Here is a 22,126-nt window from a genome sequence, read left to right as displayed (position 1 = left end):
ATTTCTTCATAGACAGAAAAAATATTACAGTCATTCCTTAAAGAAATAAATAATTTCACATTAATTCATCAAAGCACAATTGAAATCGCATTACAATAATCCAAATCTCACTGTATTGCGATGTCAATGGAAGAAGTTCCCGCGGAAATGACATGTGTTAAACGGGATGGACCAAACAAAGAAGTTTAGGTTTAATAATATTGTCATTCACATTCTCATAAATTTAAACAGTTGAATAAATTATATATAGTAACTATATTTATTTTGGTTTTGAATTTGGTCCCTTTTTCAGAAAAATGAGTTTGTTTCTCGCAGACAACGCCAAATGATATAGCATTAACTCGACACTGAATCTAAAACCCCTGAAACATAATGGTATATGGAATCGGCCAGAAAGATTTCCTTCTATAGATAAAGGTGAAATAAGTAGAATCAGAATTGTGCACACAGAAATAAGATCAGAGATCAAGTTCTATGTAAGGTGAAAATCCCACAAAAACTGCATAAATTCATTGTTTATTAAATTTGCTTGTATAAGAATCGGTAAATTGAAAATAATAACGATAATGCGTATCCTGTCAACCCCTTACAATAATAATACTGTCTTCTTGACTACTTCCGCGCCCGACGGACTGGAAACTAATAACGATAACGCGTATCCTGTCAATCCCTAACAATATTAATACTATCTTGTTCACGGTGAACCATTCTTGACAACTTCCGCGCGCAACGGACTGGAAAATTTTTTTTTCAGTGTATGTTAATAATCAAATGCTATTAAATACCGCTGCTAATCTGATTAGAAAATACAGCATATTTAACATATAGTAGTATCTATTTCTAATTTCAAATATGTGTGAATTTAACCAGATCGTAATGTTTTGATTTTACGGTTATGTGCAAGTTTATTTGTGGATCTTGATTGATTTTTGATCGAGTACCATAGGGTGCAAGGTAGACATTTACAGTATATAGACAATAACTGTTTAGTGTCTTTAAATATCAGCTGTATGTGTACGAGGCTAGGAAACAAGGTGTATGCGAGCTTTTAGCGAGCTAATACACCTGTTTCGAGCCGAGTACAAATACAGCTGATATTTAAAGACACTTAACAGTTATTGTCTTTATCCTGCAATTAATTCTGTATATTGTTTGTGTTTTGAAAGACACAAAAACTAACATATTTAGCATTTATTTTCGATTTGTAATCCCTTGAGGCCCGCGTAGTAATATCAAAATCACACATTACGCTGAAGACGGGTTCGCAAAAAAGAATCTCGAATGGTCAATAATAATACATCGCTCAGGTTGAATAATTATCTATTCAAGGAATGACTGTAATGTTTTTTCTGTTTATGAAGAAATAACATAAAAAATTTGGTGCACACTGAATAACGCGCGTAGCGGGTTATTTAACAGTGTGCACCACATTTTGTATGTTATTTCGAATAGACAGAAAAAATATTACAGTCATTTCTTATGATTTAATTCTAAATTCCATTTTAAACCGTAGAAAACCATGGAAAAACGTTGATGACGTCACGGTCACATGACTAAATTATGTCTATGGGCTCATAACAAAATAACGTCAGCCAATCAGAGGAAGCGTTATATCCAAAATTAAATTATTTTAACATAACAACTAATTTCAACAGTAAAAAAAATAACAAAACATTGTCAAATTTGAAACAGAAGTGTACGAGTAGTCCTACGCTTCAGACTTGACATTCACTAAACATGCATGCTGAAATTGACATTGTTGATTTTGTAACACAATCATACACATTCAAGTTTTGAAATCGACAATTGCCATCGTCATTGGAATGCAACTGGAATACACATTCTGAGGTCACACAGGTTTAAATAATACTCAGTCCGGCAGTGGGCGGAGCTTTAAAGCGATATCTGCATAGTATACATAACATGGGATGATAATATATGCTGTCGACGAACTTAATCACATTTCGTTTGTAGTCCATGTGTTTACCAAAGAATTTTTCTCTTGGTATGTATACTCAACATGGATTCACAAGTTTTAATATCGGTTAACTACTTGTGCTATTTCTTGAAAAAAATATGTGCATCGAATATAAGTGAAGGTTAAAACTGCTTCATGTAAAGTTGACATTATGATTTTGGCTCTTTTTTATGTTCCTTTTTTCATATATTTTCCCAAGCATTTATACATCACCTTAAATAAAATATACGTTTTGAGCGTTCCTGATGACCAAAATAAAATAGAGAGGTGGTTCGGACGCACCAAATTTATAAAGGGATGATGTTGTGCCAGACGGCAGTACAATCTGCATCTTATGTAGACCAAAGCGCGTAAACTTTGATGAATTTTTTAGCTGGGTCAATGTATCTGTTGTAGGACGTTTCATTACCAAGGATATCACAATTTCAATAGTAGTGTTGACATGAATTATAGAGCGTTTCGTTTACAAAAGACTCATCAGTATTAAAGTACGAAAGTAAAGACCATCGAGGACCCAAATGTCCGAAAGGTTTTGTCAAATAAATGTACAGAATCTTTTCCTGGGGTAGAAACTTCTTACGAAAAATTATAAGTTTTGTAAACAGTTAATTCATAGTTATGACCAAAGCAATGTTAATTCATATCAACATATAACTGTTGACAACATGGCTGGTGATCCCCTCGGGAATGAAACACCCTCTGTCAGTGGTTGTTAATAAACTCATTATAGAATGATATTATTGATATGTTCATTTTCTGCAAATTGTCGGTTTTTAAAATATTCATCTATTAACACTATGGTTTTTCTACCCTGGCTTAGGTCAATTTTTTTTTATTTGTTGGTTTACGGATCCGCCGACCCTGTTTTTCCCAATTTTGAAATAAAAATAAAAACGATTTTGAAGATTTTTTTTAATTCCGCCGACCCTTTTCTGTTTGAGGGGAGAAGTACAAATAAAAATAAAAACAATAAAAAAAGATCGGCATTTCTTCCTCGACCCTCGGAGTAAACTGGTCCGCCGTTCTATCTATAGCTTCGCACCGGAGGAACGGGTTGGAGCTATTGTCACATTGGCGTTAATTGGACGAGTCTTACAAATTCAACGATTCGCTAATAAAATTGGCCAATTAAAGTGATAGGAAATTGACCTCAAATGTTAATACTGCGATGCCGCAAAATAAACAAGTATCTGCCGTTAATTAACCCTATGGTAGTAGCGCAGATAAATGACCAACGAGCGTGTTAACATGTTCTTGACAAACTGAGCCGGTATCTTTTGTTCCCTTAAGAACTCAGTAGGGTAATACATGTGCTAATTTTTATTTGATTTGCTATCAGTATAATACATAATTAAACATAGCCCATGATGTACTGGTCTCGTCAAATTATTAAATCCCGTGGTCAGAATTCTGACCACGGGATTTAGGCCATACCTGTTGTCAGTGTAGCGATAAGTGAACACAACAGGGGTCCAGTTTACCCTCGGAGTGGATTCGAAAATCCTGTGCTGTTCCGAAAATACCGTGCGGTTCCCTGTTCAGTCAACGTTTTATCATGATCTAATGCGGTGAAAAGGAACCAGTTAAAAAGGCGGTTCCCTGTTTAGTCAACGTTTCACCATGATCTTATGTGGTGAAAAGGAACCAGTTGAAAATGGAGGACCAGATACGATTTTACTATACTTGGATTTACACATTAATTGTTTGCGATTTGCGGTGTAAATTTAGCGGTTGAACAAAATTAACATCGCAGTCGTGAATAATTAAAATGAAAATAATTTTTGAGATCGTTTTCGGAATTTTGTCGGCAAAGTTATTGGACCTCGGACCACTGCTAATTTTGAACCCCAGTTTCAGATAGTTATTGAGGTTGACAAAGGGTCAATTGTTGTTCAAGTGTTGATCAGAAAGTTTGAAACACGTCGAAAGGAGCTGTTTTGGTTCAATTAAACATATGAGGTACCTGTCCAAATAATTATGACATCTGGCAAGGCTTCCTGGGGTCCCAGAAAGAAGAAATAATAGTCTTGCCAGATTTAACTAAAGGGAAAGATGTTTTAATTTGCTGCCAGGGATGGGTGTCTGATTAATTGATCTTATTATATAAATGCCTAAATGTCTTCCCACCGAACCCATTAATAATTAATGGAACAGAGATGGGATATGGTGAACAAGATCCAAACACAAAATCAGAACATGTATTGCTGTCATAGAATGTCTGACAATTAATATCTCTTCGACATTTATAAAAAGGGACAATCACAGGACACTTTGAGTTATAAGTTTATACTTAGCAGTGTAAAATAGGATAAAAAAATTATGTTTATATGTACCAATATATATGTTTATATATATGCAGAGTGCATGGTATTTCCTCAATATAAAGATTGTATTATGTTATGAGGAAATTTGTCACTCCCTGATTTAAATTTGATAAATAAATACACAGAACAAAAATAAATGCAATTGGAAAACACACTTCCCTTTCATCAGAGACATATATGTATCTGCTTTCATCTTTCTACATTGACACTGGACTCCTTGTAACACATTATTTAAAACAGCAAGTATTAATACCAGTTTATGAAACGATCTGCAAACATGGTTAGTATTATACTATAGAGTAATGTCATTGTTTGTTTCACGATTTTTGTTAAAAAAAACTAATATTAATTCCAGTTTTTATTATTTTTTTTCGACCTCCTACCTTATATTTTTTCATTATTTTTATTTTTATTTTTTTTTCGACCTCCTACCCTATCTTTTGTAAGAAGAATCCAGTAAACCAACTAATAAAAAAGTGGCCTTAGATATTCCTAGTCGTACTTGAAATAAATTTTCATAATTTTAGGCTTGCAGTGTTCTTCAAATTTGTGTTCCGTTTAGCCCTTCAACTTTTTTTTTTATATTCAAGCGCATTTTGCAGACGAAACGGGTTTGGTATGACAAATGTTGAGCCGACCGATCTTTGATTTTTATGCAAATATATATTGTTTAAGATATCATGAAACATTCTGTGAGTTGAAAAATAGGGAAGCACTTTTGTTATCTTCGATTGAACTCTTATTTTCGAAACAAGGAATTTTCTTCATTTGTTATTGTTTTTGCAATAATTAGAAGATATACATTAATAATAATAATATGGTTTTCTTCTTCATACAATGAAAGAGAAAAAATCAATATCGACATCGTAAACGAAATAAAATAAAATACATATTACTATACATTTATCATGATATATTATTTTCAATAAAGATATTTACATGTGATAGCGTTGCATATGAAATTAAAAATAATGATCATGAATTATTGAAAAGCGTCTTCAAAATTAGCAAAATTAGAATTCATTAAATTGTCCTGTTCTTCTTGTGTTACTCTTAGATAACTGTCATTTTCATAAGCCAATGGCTGTTCTTCTATTTGTGTCTGGTCTGTTGGAAACGTCCTATCCTGTGGTCGGAATGTCAACTGTTGTTCCGGTGAAGCACTCTGGTAGATGTCATTATCAAATGCTAATGATGGTAACGTGTTCATTGTTCCATGTCCTGGCTTCCATTGAAATGAGTTATCCATATATAATTGTCCATTACTGACATCTCGTTGCTTTTTACTACAAAATATAGAAATATGGACATTATTTTATTGTATATTCATCACCATCATTCAGTGAAGTAGAGACAGGAGCTGAACATATATTTAAACTTATGAGCGTCTTGTTAAACGCCAAATAAACTCTCTGATAACCCGGTGTCAACAATGGCATTGCATCATATTGTTCATGACAATGTGACAGTCATGACAAAGTCAAATCTATTTAGTTAATTAAGTAGGTAGTACAAATACTATACGGTTCCAGTTGAAAACTTTTAATGGTAAGTAATCTCATGGAATCAAAAAAGTTTTTATATTCTTTTCAATGTAACATCACTGTAAATAAAATTTGTAAACAAACAAAGTTCTTCCCATAGAAATAACAATAAAATTTTTTTTTTAAATGACATAGGCAGATAACAAATCAATTATGTGAACATTTCACATGAACAGAATTTATTCAATTGTAATAGATAAAAGAAAAATATTTTAAGCAAAAGGAATTACAAAAAAAAAAAAAAAATGCAATTGATGGAATACATGAGCTGATACTTACCGATTATATCTAAATAAAACAAAAAGTACCATAGCTATCAAAACCACCAATCCAACGGCAATCATTAATAAATACCAATTATCTTTTAACCATGCCTGAAATGATTCGAAATAACCTCATCATAGTTACCAGGCTTTAAAGTTATACTTAAAAGCAATATTCATATTCATGCTACCAAATGTATAAATAAAAGCAATAGTAGTATACCGCTGTTCAAAAGTCATAAATCGATTGAAAGATAACAAATCCGGGTTACAAATAGGGAAACACATCAACTATAAGAGGAAACTATAAACTAATTCAAGTTGAAACAAACAAAAACATATATAATTAAATGTAGAATATTATTTCTACTTCAACAAATATTACAGTATTTATTACTGACGAAATACACGGTATTAAGTATTTGTTTATACCACAGCTTGCAAGACAACTTCTCAGGCTGAACAAATATCGTTGACAATGCAAGTAAACAGTGAATGATACTAAAGTGATATCTAACAATTAAATCAAATAACATTTGAGAAAAAACAGACTAATTTAAGAGGCTTACTTTGCACTTTGAACGGTCAATGCATGTTGTTGTCCATTCGTTTAATGTGTTTGAGCTTTTGATTTTGCCATTTGATTAGGGACTTTCCGTGTTCATTTTTCTCGGAGTTCAGTATTTAAGTTTTTTTTTTCAACAAAATATTTAAATTTGCAAAAAATTACAAGTAAAGTATGCATACCTTCTTTGTCATCTTTTGTCGTTCTATAATTGGTTCCGGTTGTCTAAAGCCAGCAATACTGTCATTGTATAGCTTAAATGGAAAATCACTATCACCTTGTGTCATAAGGCTTCTTAATTCTTCTAAGTCTTCTCCACATACCTTTGTACCGTTGATTGATAAAGACAAAGACACATTGGAAACAGTGTCTCTAAAAGAAATCAATCAAAATCGATAACATTTCGTTTAGGAAATTACTTTTGTAGTCATAAACCATATGATTTTTTCAACTTGGAGTTGTCGGCGATAATTATGTTACATAAACAAGAGATTTATTTAAAGTGTATTGTGTATAGTTGTCATTTCATCTGGTTTTCTGTTTGACTATGGAGCTGTGTGTATTTTTCGTCAACCCATTCAAGTTCTAGTACTGGCACTAACCATTCGAACTTTAAGTATGACTGTTAGTAAGGTTATTGTATTGTTTAATTTTTTACAGCACAGGGTCTATACTGACCGATACTGGTGCTGGTTGGCTATTCCCGAATGTATCATTAGCTCAACAGTACTAGTCAGTACTCCGTTACTGTCATGATTTATCACTTATGAAATTGTCCAGATATATATAAAAAATCATCATAGATACATTTATATATTCTAAGAAACTAAGGTTTCAACATCCTCAGGTAAAGTTGATCGGTGATGAATTTACTATTATGTTATGTTCATTAATATCATATAGCTCTTCAACTGTTTCGGTTGATGGGGTTAGATGAGGAAAAGCGCTTTGAATGCATGAAATTTATGAAGTTTTTTTTTCATTATACAGTGTTATTTTAATATGTATACTTACAGAACAAAAGAGTCACAAAATAGTTATTTGTATATATGCATACTATTAATTTCATAAACAGGGAAATGCAGTTTTAGAAAACTTTTACAATGGAAACGCAAAATTATTTAGTAAAAAATGGCTATTGTGTCATAGTACTTTTAGGACTATATTTTATCTCATTATCTAAGTCTGAATGATATGTATTCATTCATAAGATTAATACACTTCTTTATGCTAAAAATAACTCTGAAAGAAAGTATGCCATATACCCTTGATTGTTACTCAGCCACTCTGCTGATCCCTCTATTTTCAAAGAATCTTCGCCATATCCAGTATATTTATTTATCAGATGTTTGATCCTCGAAACAATCTCCCTTTTAATAACCGATGTAACTTTTTGGTGCAGATAAATCACAATTTTTTCATTTACACCTGAAAATTAAATCAGAAACTTCAAAAAAACACACATAAAAGTGAGAATGGAAATAGGGAATGTGTCAAAGAGACAACAACCTGACCATAGAACAGACAACAGCGGAAGGTCACCAACAGGTCATATTTACGTGTTAAAAGTAATCTCAAATTATTAAATAAACTTCTGCAAAGTTTGATGCTTTCCACTTGATAGTTTACGTGTTTTCTTTCTTTCTTTCTTTTTTTTTTCATAATATAATATTTCAATAATTGTAATGTGTTAACATATGAATGAGCATTGCAAAAATTCAATCTGCCGACCACAAAAAACAGCTTTGTTCAAATAAAATAACGGTATTGACACCAATCATTTCGCACTAAGCATGCACATCAGTGATAGATAGAAATAGATTTTATAGATATAAATGGTAAATGCCAATGCCAAAATATATGTTGTGATTCAAGATCATGTGTTTTAAAACATAACCCATTCACGTGTTAACTGATTTTCTTAAAAAAAAAGTTATATCTAGTTTTAATGCGTATTTTTCTTATCCGACTTCTTCCTGCCCAATTTAAATAAAGGTGAATATCTTATCTCTAAACAATTTTTTGTAAATCAAAATGAACCTGACTCGCCGAAAAAATTGGGAAACATATGAATGGTTAAAGCTGTAATAATATAATGTTTAGTATGTGAAAATTTTACAAGCTTAGATGTCGCAGAAAATTTCAGTTTATCCAAACCGTTTAATTTGGCGAAAATTGTACTGTCCTGCAAATTGATAAACATGTTAGTCAATATGGAATAAAGTGTAATAATAATTATTATAATTAATATGATTTAGCACATTCAGTCATAGCATAGAGAAGAAGAAGATGATGATAAAATTAAAAGAAATAAAAGAGAAATATCAAAATATTGAAGGACAATCATATGTACAAAGAATAAGAAGTCAAGAATAGACAAGAAAAATATATGCAATAATCGTTGAGAGTTTTGTGACGGGTAGTATCAGTGAAAAAAGCTGAAGTTGTGACTTGCTTCGCATACGTAAAAAAGGTGAAAGAAGACAGAATAATACGAAACATTCTTTACTCGGGAAGTATGTATAAAATGCTAAGATATAAACAGTGTCCTTTTGGATCGTTTCCATAGGTTTATGCAAGTTAAAATGAACGGGGAACATACCGTTACATACTATCCCGCTCTCTTCAATTTGAAATGGTATTATTTCTTGTTCACAATGTTTTCCTCTAAAACCTGTATGACAATGGCATAAACCTGAATTATTTGATGCAATGCAAATTCCGTTGTATGAACAACTTATATTTTTACAAGGTTCAATTGCATCTGCGCATATTGGTCCCTCATAGTATTGAGGACAAATACATTTGAATTGCCCAAGTTTATCAATGCATGTTGCATTTCCATGGCATGGTTGTGGAGAACATTCATTTATATTTTCTGAACAATCATTTCCCGTAAACCCATGCAAACACTGGCACAGGAAACTTCCAAAAACGTTCAAGCAAGTAGACCCATTTGAACATGGATTCTGAATGCATTCGTTGATATCTTTTTCGCATGTTGTGCCATAAAAACCATCAGCACACATGCAGCTATATCCACCATCACTATTCTTACATTCCCCTCCATTTTTACAAATTCTGTCTTCGCATTCATTGACGTCATATTGACAAAAAGGTCCATTCCAGACATCTGGACACAGGCAATTAAAGCTTCCATTTGTGTTAACACAAATTCCGCCATTTCGACAGGGACTACTGTGACATTCATTTATATCAAGGTCACATACGTTACCTGAATAACCCTCGGTACAATAGCACATAAATGAACCGACTAGGTCATAACAAGAGCCATTGTTGAGACATGGATTTCCTGAACATTCGTCTATCTCGTTATTGCAACGATTTCCGGTATATCCCAGTTTACATTTGCAATCAAACCCATTAATTTTATCTTCACAAACGCCCCCGTTAAAACATGGAAAACTAGCGCATTCGTTAATGTCATCTTCACATTTGGATCCAGAAAATCCACCAGCGCATGTGCATATAAACCCACCATCAGTGTTCTTACATACCCCTCTATTTTTACATATATCGCCTTCACATTCATTAACGTCAGATTGACAATTTGAGCCATCCCACGCATCAGAACACTGGCAGTAATAGCTACCATGTGTGTTAACACACATTCCGCCATTAAGACAAGGGCTGCTATCACATTCATTAATGTCAATATTACAGAAGTCACCAGTCCAACTTGCAGTGCAGAAACACATAAATGCACCAACTAAATCGTAACAAGAGCCGTTATGAAGACAAGGATTACCTTTGCATTCGTCAATCTCCTGTTGGCATTTCAATCCAGTGTAACCTTTCTCACACTCACAAACGAACCCATTTATTCCATCTTGACAAATACCACCGTTCAAACATGGTGAACTGGAGCATTCGTCGACATCGACTTCACAGAGCTGTCCTGGAAAGAGAACAAGTAATCAATAAAAAGAATGTTTATGGTCTTTCAATATACTATTTATAGTCCTGTAGAAAAAGTGTCATTAGCAAATTTAACAAAAATATCGAAATCCAAGGAAAATTTAAAACGGAAAGTCTTTAATCATATGGCAAAAATCAAAAGCTCAAACTCACCAATCGAATGTGAAATGTCAAAGTTAACAATCACTACATAAGACTAACCTCAACCGACAAGTCGTTCAGCAAAAAGTATAAAGGTGGACATTAAGCAATAGCATATGGACTTGAAAAAACATGGAAAAATCAATTTATTCGAAGATGGATCTGGTGTCGGAAAAGTTATATGTGTGATATATTTTAAAAATCAATACTTGGATATGATCATGTTGAGAGCTTAACGACCAATAGTTGGATAGAAACAAAATGTTTTGACGAACTTATCAATAAAACTTAAAATATGACAGATAGTGTTTTGCACCTACCTGAGAAACCCGCTTCACATGAGCAATAAAATGACCCATTTGTATTTTGACATGTTGAGTTTCCATAACAGTTAACATGTTCACACTCATGAACATCGTCTTCACATTCAGTACCAGTCCAACCATCTGTACATTGGCAACGAAAACTACCAATCGTGTTTTCGCACGTGGAGTTGTGTTGGCATTTATCACTTTCACATTCGTCTACATCACTCCCACATAGATGACCACTCCAACCCTTAGCACACTCACAATGAAATATGACGTCGTTAGGGTCCATTACGCATGTGCTGTTATTCATACAAGGATTTTTCTTACATAAGTCAGTTAAAGAGTCACAATCGTCACCACTGTAACCATATGGACAAGTACATCTGTAATCGTTTATAAGGTCTACGCATGTCCCGTTGTTCTTACAAGGAAAACTGGCACACTCGTCTATTTCATTCTCGCATTGTACACCTAGAATAATAAAGTATATGTATAGGTTTCAACATCAAACATACTAAAATCTTATGACTGTAGACTGCAGATTAGGAATCAATTTTCATTGAAAGAAAAATTTAAATATTGAAAACATATCACTATTCATAAGAGGTAAAATAACAAAAAAACTCAGAGGAAAATCCAAAACGAAAAGTCCGTTATCAAACGGCAAAATCAAAAGCTCGAAAACATCTAACAATTGGATAACTACTGTCATATCCCTGACTTAGTACATGGATTTTCTTATGTAGAAAATGGATGTATCTTATGTTAAAAATGGTGGACTAGACATAAGCAGATACTAAAAAAATAAACCACATCTCGAGGAAGCAAAAAGAAACAAAATAAACTTAAAACATAAACCTCCAATCTTTTCTATAATATCGAAGCCAAATTCACACAAAATTGTAAAAGCAATGGTCATCAGCTCGAAAAAATAATGTGAGCAGAAAAATATTTAAATATATATGTAGAAAAAGTGTCTGTGGATTATTCATTTGTCTGTTTAAGTACATTTCTTTTCGGATCGCAGTTTTCCAAAAAACAGAAATATGACCTACGTACTTGACAATATGCTGATATGCATAAGTGTTGCGGTTCATATTTCAACTTAATTTCAAGAGATAATACTTATCTCATCTTGAATTACGTTTGGAAAAAGACATCTTAAAAGGTCAAACATCTATATACATGCTCCAGAAAAGGACCATTTTCCTCCTGTATGAAAGTAGACTGCCACTTTGATTTCAATAATCATGTCATAGTACCTTATTATATTAGTGTTTAAAAAAATAAAATACCGAAAACAAGGGTAAATTAAAAAATTTGCAGTTTATAAAATCTGACAAAATGATACGCTCGACTATTAAAGAAAGGAACGAATAGAAAAAGAATTGTCATTTTTCAGGTTGATAGAAATAGTTTGCATCAAGTTTATAGCTAGCTTAACCTCTCACTTGTGTGACAGTTGTTTATAGTTCCTTTTTATGTACAGAATTGGGAAGGGAAACCAAAACAGACATAATTGGTTAACGCTAAAATAATTGGGATCCTAAGACAAAACTGTGTTCACATATTTTAACCACACACAACACAACTGACATTAAAGTTCAAACAAACATACACAAAGACATCTGTCAAAGACCAAACAAACCGGGGATTGTAGTTGATAGTATATACAGCATATCAAACCATGATTACATATATACTGCCCCGAAAAAGTAAGCCCAAACCAAAAACCCGGAAAGCTGAATGTACAAATACCGTATCTATGTATCTATCAGGTCTTGGTACTTTCCGATGATCTTTTTGAGAAAAAGGACGAGACGTTCTTTGACAAAACCCTGGCTCATTTTTTAAAAGTTATACTTACAGGTGTCTCCGATCATCTTTTGTGTTGTTTGATTGTTTATTTATTGATGTTTACCCCGCATCTATTATCTATTCAGAGTCCGGGAATATAAGATATGAAACTTACCTGCATAACCTTCTTTACAAACACAAAGATAGGTTCCCATGCTGTTGTGACATGTAGCCTCGTTTTTACACGGTCCGCTCACACAGGCATCTTTCTTTACGTTACATTCTGATCCAGTCCAGTCTGCAATGAGTGTCGTATTTGCAATATTTTCCTTTATATTTACTCAAAGTTGAATAAGTTTTTAAAACTTAGATATGATGATATTTGTTTGTAAGTTGGAGCAACTACTATAAGTTATATGGTTCGCTACTGACCCCCTACGGATCCATAGAGGGTGAGTAAAATCCATAGGGGGTGAGGACGGAGGCCGAATCCCCTATGGATTTTATTCACCCTCTATGGTCCGTAGGGGGTCAGTAGTTAACCGTATAACGAATTTATCGCACGCTGGACTTTTTCTGTTGCTACTGTTAATGGTGACGTCATCTATTAATGTTGTTGTGTTTCATTGTTTATTTTTCAACAATACGCAGCAGAAAAAAGTCCAGCGTGCGATAAATTCGTTATACGGTAAACTACTGACCCCCTACGGACCATAGAGGGTGAATAAAATCCATTGGGGATTCAGCCTCCGGCCTCAACCCCTATGGATTTTACTAACCCTCTATGGATCCGTAGGGGGTCAGTAGCGAACCATATAACTTATAGTATTGAATAATCAATTAGATTTCTGTGCATGTGTATAATTATGAGGCCCCTCATGGGGGGTCCTAGTAATCACATAATCACCATTTTTTTGCCAATATAATCACATAATCATTAAATATTTGCTTATCTTTAGTAATCAAATAATCATAAACTAAAAATACAGTCCTAGGTAATCAAATAATCATGAAATATTTGGCTTAATAATCAAATAATCATTAAAAAAACGGCCAAGTAATCACATAATCAAAAACCCCATGAGGGCCCTCAATTATAATTATTTATATCATTATTATCTATACTATTAAACGAGAAGACCTCATTTTGTGTGTCGCTTCTCTTCCTTCCACGATAAATCTATACTATTAAACGAGAAGACCTCATTTTGTGTGTCGCTTCTCTTCCTTCCACGATAAATAAATCATCATGCCTCTGTGTCTTATAGGTACAGTGCAAAGTCGCATTTGTCGTCCATTCATATGATTATACAGATTGAGTTATTTTGGGAGAAAAACGAGAAAAAAGGCATACGGATATTGTTCCGTCATTGGACGAAATTTTAAGTCAGATTAGACTTCCGGTTTGCGTTTTCTGTATACTTTGGTCATACATATGATATACTACGAATAAAGTGAATTTTCTACCTGATATCGTTTTCAAGTTTGCTATCCACGGCGGTCACAGAGCTTATTAAATAGAGAGGGTCTGTATAATGTATCAATGACCGCCGTGGATAGATTAGAAAACTGAGAATTGAAATTAAAAAGCAAATACACTTTATTCAGAGTAATGAATGTTCATAATATACAGATGAGCGCTAACATTATTCATGTGTTATTAAAATTAAAAAAAAATGGGAATTTTGGGTGAAAAAAAAAGGTGGACACGGGCTAGAAAAGCAATTGACAATTTGTCCTGTCCCAAAATACCTATGACTTATGATACCTTTTTCTGAAATTCATCAGTCATTAAATCTTTTACAAAAATTAATTGATCACAAAAATAAAAAGCGTCAAGATGTGGTATGATTGAATAGGCGGATCCAAGGGGGCGGGCGGCCTGCCCCTCCCCTTTCGTGGGAAATATTTGGTTGCTTATTTATGGAATCACTACTGAAGCATGACTGGAGAGGCCCCCTTTATGTCAGTCAGCGGGTCCCCCTAATGACAAGTTCTGGATCCGACACTCGATTGCCACTGAGACAGCTCTTTACAAGAGACCAAAATGACATAGAAATTAAAAACTTTAGGTCAACGTACGGCCTTCAACAATGAGCAAAGCCCATACTGATAGTCAGCTATAAAAGGCCCCAAAATGACAATGTAAAACAATCCAAACGAGAAAACTAAGGGCCATATTCAATGAACAAACAAAAAAACGAAAAACAAACATGTAACACATAAACAAACGACAAACCACTAAATTACAGGTTCCTGACTAGAATGTTCATAATATACTAAATGTATGTTCATAATGAAAATTGTAGAAAACAAAAAAAATGGGAAATTTGGAAATAAATGAAGAAGGATAAAAAAAAAATACATTTTCCTGTCCCCAAGTACCTATGACTTTTGATACTTTTCCTGAAATTCTCAAGTCATTAAATCTTTTACAAAATTCTTCCTACAACACTTTACATACTTTCAACCACGCTCTGAATGCCCGCGATTTCGCTGGTGTTTTCTAGTGATTATTAAATTTTATATATTTTGAAAATGATTATGTTTATCTTTTTCTTCAAAATGATATCAAAGTCATTGCTGTAAAAGTATTTGTTTACCATGTATACCTTTGGTATTTACTACATAGATATTAAATGCCAGTATGTACATTGGGTCAGAAAATGGAAAATAAAACATTATCGTCAGTAAGGTCATATGTGACCTGTTAATCAAATACCAACTGCAAAATCGATGCAAATAACGAACCTGTGGTACATATTTTGGCACCGTTTAATCTGTTACATATATATTTTTCAGACGGTTTACAATATATGTCACATCCTCTGCCGTAGTAATCAGGATCGCAATACACCTTCATCTGAACCGTCATTCTACAAGAAAAAACAATATAATTTAAAGGCAATACAATAGTTTCAGAGCTGATCACATAGTTGAAAATCTCAAACGGGCATCAAAAAAGGGAAAGGAAAGAAAATCAGTTGTTTTGAAAGGTTTTTTGATATGGGTTAGGACAAGACATTTTAGCAATGTCTTACACCATTTCTTTTCATAGAACAAAAAGAAACCTCTTTAAGACTGACTTTCTGATAATTTGATGACGTCTTTAATATATCCTCCTATTTTTGTGAGTACTTGCATCTCATTTTTATTCCAGACAATTTGAAGGTACAGATATAATATAGAAGATTTCGTGTATGTCGACATCACTTTCGCTTTACAACTCAAAACATTGATCAATCACAAAGTTGAACGGACAGTTTTAGTCCTGCTTTTTGTTTTGATGACTTGCTGTGATCTTCATTTCAACGTCTTCATTTCAAAAAGACCATCGAGCGTTCAGCCATCTTCGAACAATAATTGCACAAAGTAATTTTGACGTCTGACTTTTTCCTAAGTCACACATAGACAAATTTTGCTAACGTGAATTCCACATGAATCTTACGTGAAATTCACGTGAACTATTTAAGGTGGCTCGTGGGTAAAAAAAAATCAGCAAAAAATTTAACCTTTATTTTCTCATTGCAAATTTTATTTATTACACTATTAGTTATTACTTTATGATATGGTAAAAAAATCAACCCAAATAATCGATTCGGTTTGGCCCCAGATGACTTTTACAATGTTTATATTATTTAAAAAGCACCAAATTATCTCCCTTTGGTGCAAAAATGCCATTTTTGGCATTAAATTTAAAATATCTTTTTTAACTTATCTGTGACCTATATTTTTTATTATGGTTTTCATATAAGCTGTACATAAACTAAATAATCGTAAAATTTAAGCGATTTCTGTAATTAGGTTATTGATTTATTTCGATATTACCTCTATTTCTCCTATCAGTTCAACAGAAAAAAGGACATTAACAAAATGTATGCTTCTTCCAGAGGCAGATTGTGAGCTTAAATGAACGGTGACCCCATGTTTTTATTTCATTTTTCTTTTAAGTATATGATAAAGTTCATTTATAAAAAAAATATAGCGAAATCCTATATTAGAAAAAAAATTGATTTATACCCAGGAGCCCCCTTAACGTGAAGTTCACCTCAAACGAACTTACACGTGAAATTCACGTGAAATGAAATTTACGTGAAACTCACGTGCAATGAAATAAACATGAAACGAGATTACATTAATCATTTTTCGTATGAACTTCACGTGAACGTTACCAAAAAAATGGCCATGGATTTTTTGTGATTTTGATTAAGTTTGAAAATTTGGATTTTCTTTGAATGATTTAATTTTGCTTTAGCACGAGGTTGGGCTGATTCAGACGTATTGAAATTTAAATTAATGATTTAGATTTTTAGCTTCTAATTATGAAAACATTTCAGTAGAAATGTCTTACTTAAGGGAACACACATGCAGTCAATTGTTATACACATATGTATTTGCTACTGTAGTGTTACTTACCTCACTCTGTGTGAGAGACTCAATGTGGTTACTGTCGCCGTTGTTTCATTGTAATCTGGGTTATATTTAAAGTAGTATTTAGCCATAAAATCTACATAATCGTCGCGGTTATCATCATCGTCGTATATATCTATCTTTAATTTACATGATCCCTGAAATAAAGATGACAAAGTGTTAACAATCTTCTCACGAGATACTGATATTTTGTTGGAATATTGCTGCCCAAAAGTTATAAGTCGGTAAAGACGGTTGGAATTTGTTGGCACTTTACTTGCATCAGTTTCATACAGGTTTGATAAATCTTCTATTGGTTTGAATCAGAGCATGTTTATAAAGAAAACTTAGCTGAAACATACAAAAAATGTATTCAAAATGTTACTAATACAAATAAAATGGTGGGTCTATTTCCAAATTGGATATGTCTAATTGCAAAATTATAAGGGAAAGTATAGATCATTATACTTACACTCCAACTATTAAAGGAAAATGTCTTTGGATTAGGAGAAGAGCCGAGCCTACTTCCAAATGTAAATGAATTTTTGTTAAAAGTGGTAGCTGTACTCCAACGTCCATACCCACACACATTTGTGTTTTGTGGTCTGAAATGGCAAAACAATATTATATATATATATATATATATATATATATATATATATATATATATATATATATATATATATATCATCTTGAAACCGTTTTAGACATAGCAAGTCCGTGCAATCATACGAATGGCCTATTTATCTTGTGCATTCATGTGGAATTTTAAAACATTCTTTCGTCAGGGCTGTGTAATAAACATAAAGCGGGAGTATTGAAAAATCAGACCTTTTAACATTTTCAATATGCATTTAATTCTTTCTCGTGCACTCAAAGTACTGAACAACAATACACGCTGGCGGTCAATGTTTATGTACGATACTAGCTCCTCATTCTTAATTGCAGGTTCACAAACCTTTATATTACTACATTTTAAAAAATCGAACTAAAACAGCCGATATTAGAATAGTGTATGGCGGCATGGTCTCATACAAGTAGACGAAGAACGGACTACTTTACTTTTAGTAACTGCGAAAATTCTTCGTATACTATTTTCCTTTATTGTTCAGTTTGTAGTTTGTTTTGTTATCATTTATACCGTTATTACAAAGTTCATTGGCTTTCAAATATTTGGCTTTGAGCGTTCCTGGTTAATGAAAAAGCGATTTGGACGGATGAAATTTATAAAGTGTAGTTCTGTAAAATTTGATATTCATGGCTTAATAATCTATGTTGAATATTCACAACTTTCTGAGGTTGACAATATTATATAGACTGTATGGTTTCTTACGCTTATTTTTTCTTTCAAGACCGTAGGTTGGCTAATTGATTCTGCTCCACATTTTTTTTTAATTCATTTTCATTATTATGGATATGACGCCATTGAAATAATAATAATTATTAGTTCATGAGTTTCATGGGTTGAAACAACAAAACATTGCACCTTATTTCACTTAAAATATACGGATTAAAATAAAGACAGTTGATGTTGAAGGGTCTTTGATGGACAATGTCCGAATTATGACGAACCCAAACTTCCGGAAATAATTAAACATTAGTTGACTGATAAGTCATTTCTGTTTACATTAAGACAGATTTCTGAACAAAACATTTTCTATACCTTTAGTGTATAAATGGACAAAAATAAAGTTGTGTAAAGTAAGAATTGTTTTGAAAATTGTTGGTGTTCATCATTTGTGTCTTTATTTGTATTAGTGCCATCAATCATTTCTTCAAAAAATCGTTCTAAATAGTTCAGTTTGCACAAAAGGATATTTGGTTGTGTTACGAATCCTTAATTTGTTGTTGTATAAATAGCTTTTTACTGTTTGTAATTTGTTTCTTATTTTTTGTACTTTACATTGTCTATTTTTTTCTTCTTCTACTACTAATGTTAAATCGTGTCAATATATATATGATGGCATCTTCTACTTCTTCTGGTCATCTTATTTTACAATCAAGAAAACATAATAATTTGAGAAAAAAACTCGCAGATGCAGCCAAACAGTTTGAAAGTTCAATGTAAATTAAATATTGACAATTTAGTCCCAATGCACTCCTTTGAGAGTGGCCGCGCCATTTTTCCTTGTTTAATTGCATTAGTTTTACAAGTACCTACCCATTTATAGTATCTAGACATATTATAAATCTGTGGTCGCAATCAGAGCCTCTTATAAAGAACTTCCCGTCACAATAATGATTGTTAGCACCTTTCCCTCGACTGTTACTGAAATTTACCAATTTGAGCCATAGCTTGCCTCCACACTCGATCTCCTACAATTAAAATGTGTTTTGTTATGTTATGCCTTGCAATGTCTACCCTTAAAGTTTCATTGGCAAATTTTCTAGAAAATTGTGACAAAATTGCAGGTCTCTCCATATACTTTGGAAAAACGGACAGTCTTAGAATGCGTGTTGCTCATTAATTCTTTGTTGTTTTTTTTTATTTGTAGAGTATGGCAGACTGTCTATGAATTTTTAATTGTCAATTTTGTTTTATTCTTTCTTTTCTACTTTTCTATCATATTTACTTTAAGAAAAATACGGGAAATACTTTAAACACATATACTTTTCCCTTACTTCGATACTGTTCATATATATTGTAAATTTCTTGTTGTCTTTTTCACAGATTTCATTTAATATTCTGTGCAGTAATTAATATTATGATAAATATTACAGTTAAGCCTTGAACAGCTGCAATTCAAATTATGTTATGAAATTAAGCAGCTTCCTTATACATTTCACATTCTCCTTTGTTAGTTCTCTCTATACGTGTATATTATACATTGGAATCACAGCTGACACTTTTCGTATAAATTTATCAATCTTTCAAATTCTCTAGTTTCAATTATATTTTTCCACAAATTGACTTTCATGCAATAATTAGAAACAAGACTGTGGTAAAGCTGCATCATCAACAAAGATATATATGCTGTAAAATTCATTCGTAATATGAATTACAGACAAAATAATATTATACATGCAACATTAACATACTATTTCTAACAAAGCAGTGACATTTTACAAATTCTAAAATTAATTTTATGCTAATTATATCACTTAAATAGTTTAACCTGAAGTAAATTAACAAGATCTAATACCCATGTAGCTTTTAAAGAAGAAAATAAATCATTCACTCACCACTACAAATAAACACAAAATTGAAAACAAAAACATCCATTCCATGTTGATGAAACTGTTAAATTGAGGTCAGAAATTAAGAATCACAATTGTCTCTTAACAATCATATTTATTTAAGTGTACGCTATTTCCTGTCATCCAATTTTAAATATTCCGCATGTACTCCCTAAGTGGAAGGCCGTTATAACTGGATTATCATGTTTTTCATCGGATGACAACTTCGCTTTTGTTTATTCGTGTCAGAGGCTGAGGTTAGAGGTCAAAATATTCTGCGTGTAAACGATATGATCTGATTATCATTTTATTAGTCATTACTTGGGTTTGTTTTTGTTGACTTGAGAAAAATCTCAAGTACACATTAAATTAGTTTCCGATGTTTCCATGCATTCCTTTTACTTTGCTATGACTCTACATACAAAGGAAAAGAAGAAATGGCAATCATAAGTAAATGCAAAGATTATAATACAATATTATTGAGAAATGAGACTTAATAAATAAAAAAAAAAAAAAAAAAAAAAAAATACAATACGATGTATCATATATACATGTGGTAAATTTAGTGAATTAAAATTTAAACAGAGTTGGAATATGATTTAAAAAATTGTCAATAAGAAAAAACGGATTAAATTATTTATCAATAAATTAAAAAATACGTGAATGCATATATACGGTCATATTTGGTTACTCGGATTCAATCGTACGACAATAAACATAGCATGACTTTTTACCATTCAAGTTTTCAATGGTTAAATGAGGTCCTTCCCTTTTCTCCGTAATCATAAGATTTTATGTTGTGATATCACCCAATCGATATTTGTGTTTCATATCCTTTAAAATATTTCATTATTTAATTAAATCTTCATATAAAAACATACAAACAGAAAGCACAATCATTCATTTACGTAGACCGACTTCCATACGATCTTTTTTTTACTTGGAGAGTAATCAACTGAAGCATATCCCGCTATTTTGAGTATATAAAGAATTTTTTCCCCTGTATACCTTTATACAACATATATTATATTAAAGGTTTATAGGGGGATTGTGAGACAAGTGCCTGTGATCCCAAATACGAAATATATACATGACAAACCGCATTATCTTAGTAGAATTGTTAATGATACCGTCCCAACCTCGGACTATTCATGGTAATCATACTCAGTTGAACAAAGCATGGCCTCAAAAGAGATACTCAGCCAAAAAGAAATTGTCATCATGGTATGATGGTAGGCTGGACTATAGGTATGATGGTAATCACATAATTTCCAACAGCGGTATACTACTGTTGGTTTTATATATTTTCATGATACTTAAGATATTACTGATAATATACATAGTAACAAATAAGGGAATAAGATAATATATTGAAATAAAATCGACTGTAAGTATATTCATGATATTTGTAAATAATTTATCGTGTACTCGATGATCTTTTCGATATGGCTCGGTAGCGACGAAATTCCGAAACACGTTTTTTCATGGTTTACTCTTGTTTAAAATGGAATGTAGAATTAAATTATAAGTAATGACTGTAATATTTTTTTCTGTCTATTCGAAATAACATAAAAAATGTGGTGCACACTGTCAAATGACAGCGTTATTCAGTGTGCATCACATTGTTTATGTTATTTCTTCATAGACAGAAAAAATATTACAGTCATTCCTTAAATA

The 22,126-nt window shown here is 32.4% G+C and overlaps 1 protein-coding gene across 4 annotated transcripts in view; it reads right to left on the bottom strand.

Annotated features, from left to right (window-relative positions):
- Nucleotides 1–5,200: 5,200 nt before the first annotated feature.
- Nucleotides 5,201–22,126, bottom strand: part of LOC143075552 (uncharacterized) — a 17,188-nt gene continuing 262 nt past the window's right edge. Inside the window, exons 1-13 of one of the 4 annotated variants that reach the window (XM_076251037.1) lie at nt 20,456–20,706; nt 19,434–19,588; nt 17,745–17,877; nt 17,279–17,430; nt 15,614–15,738; nt 13,038–13,160; nt 11,075–11,536; nt 10,444–10,593; nt 9,277–9,348; nt 7,940–8,102; nt 6,857–7,046; nt 6,126–6,220; nt 5,201–5,588 (exon numbers count right to left, since the gene is read on the bottom strand). In XM_076251037.1, the coding sequence (XP_076107152.1) occupies nt 5,285–5,588; nt 6,126–6,220; nt 6,857–7,046; nt 7,940–8,102; nt 9,277–9,348; nt 10,444–10,593; nt 11,075–11,536; nt 13,038–13,160; nt 15,614–15,738; nt 17,279–17,430; nt 17,745–17,877; nt 19,434–19,588; nt 20,456–20,500 (2,169 nt within the window). In that variant the 5' untranslated portion in view covers nt 20,501–20,706 and the 3' untranslated portion in view covers nt 5,201–5,284. Of the gene's footprint in view, nt 5,589–6,125; nt 6,221–6,856; nt 7,047–7,939; nt 8,103–9,276; nt 10,594–11,074; nt 11,537–13,037; nt 13,161–15,613; nt 15,739–17,278; nt 17,431–17,744; nt 17,878–19,433; nt 19,589–20,455; nt 20,715–22,126 lie in introns of those variants that run through there. The other 3 variants (XM_076251025.1, XM_076251043.1, XM_076251030.1) reach the window with 3 other exon arrangements.

This window comes from Mytilus galloprovincialis, chromosome 1, assembly GCF_965363235.1.
Source record: "Mytilus galloprovincialis chromosome 1, xbMytGall1.hap1.1, whole genome shotgun sequence".
Lineage (NCBI taxonomy): Eukaryota > Metazoa > Mollusca > Bivalvia > Mytilida > Mytilidae > Mytilus > Mytilus galloprovincialis.
This window is presented reverse-complemented; position numbering and strand designations above follow the sequence as displayed.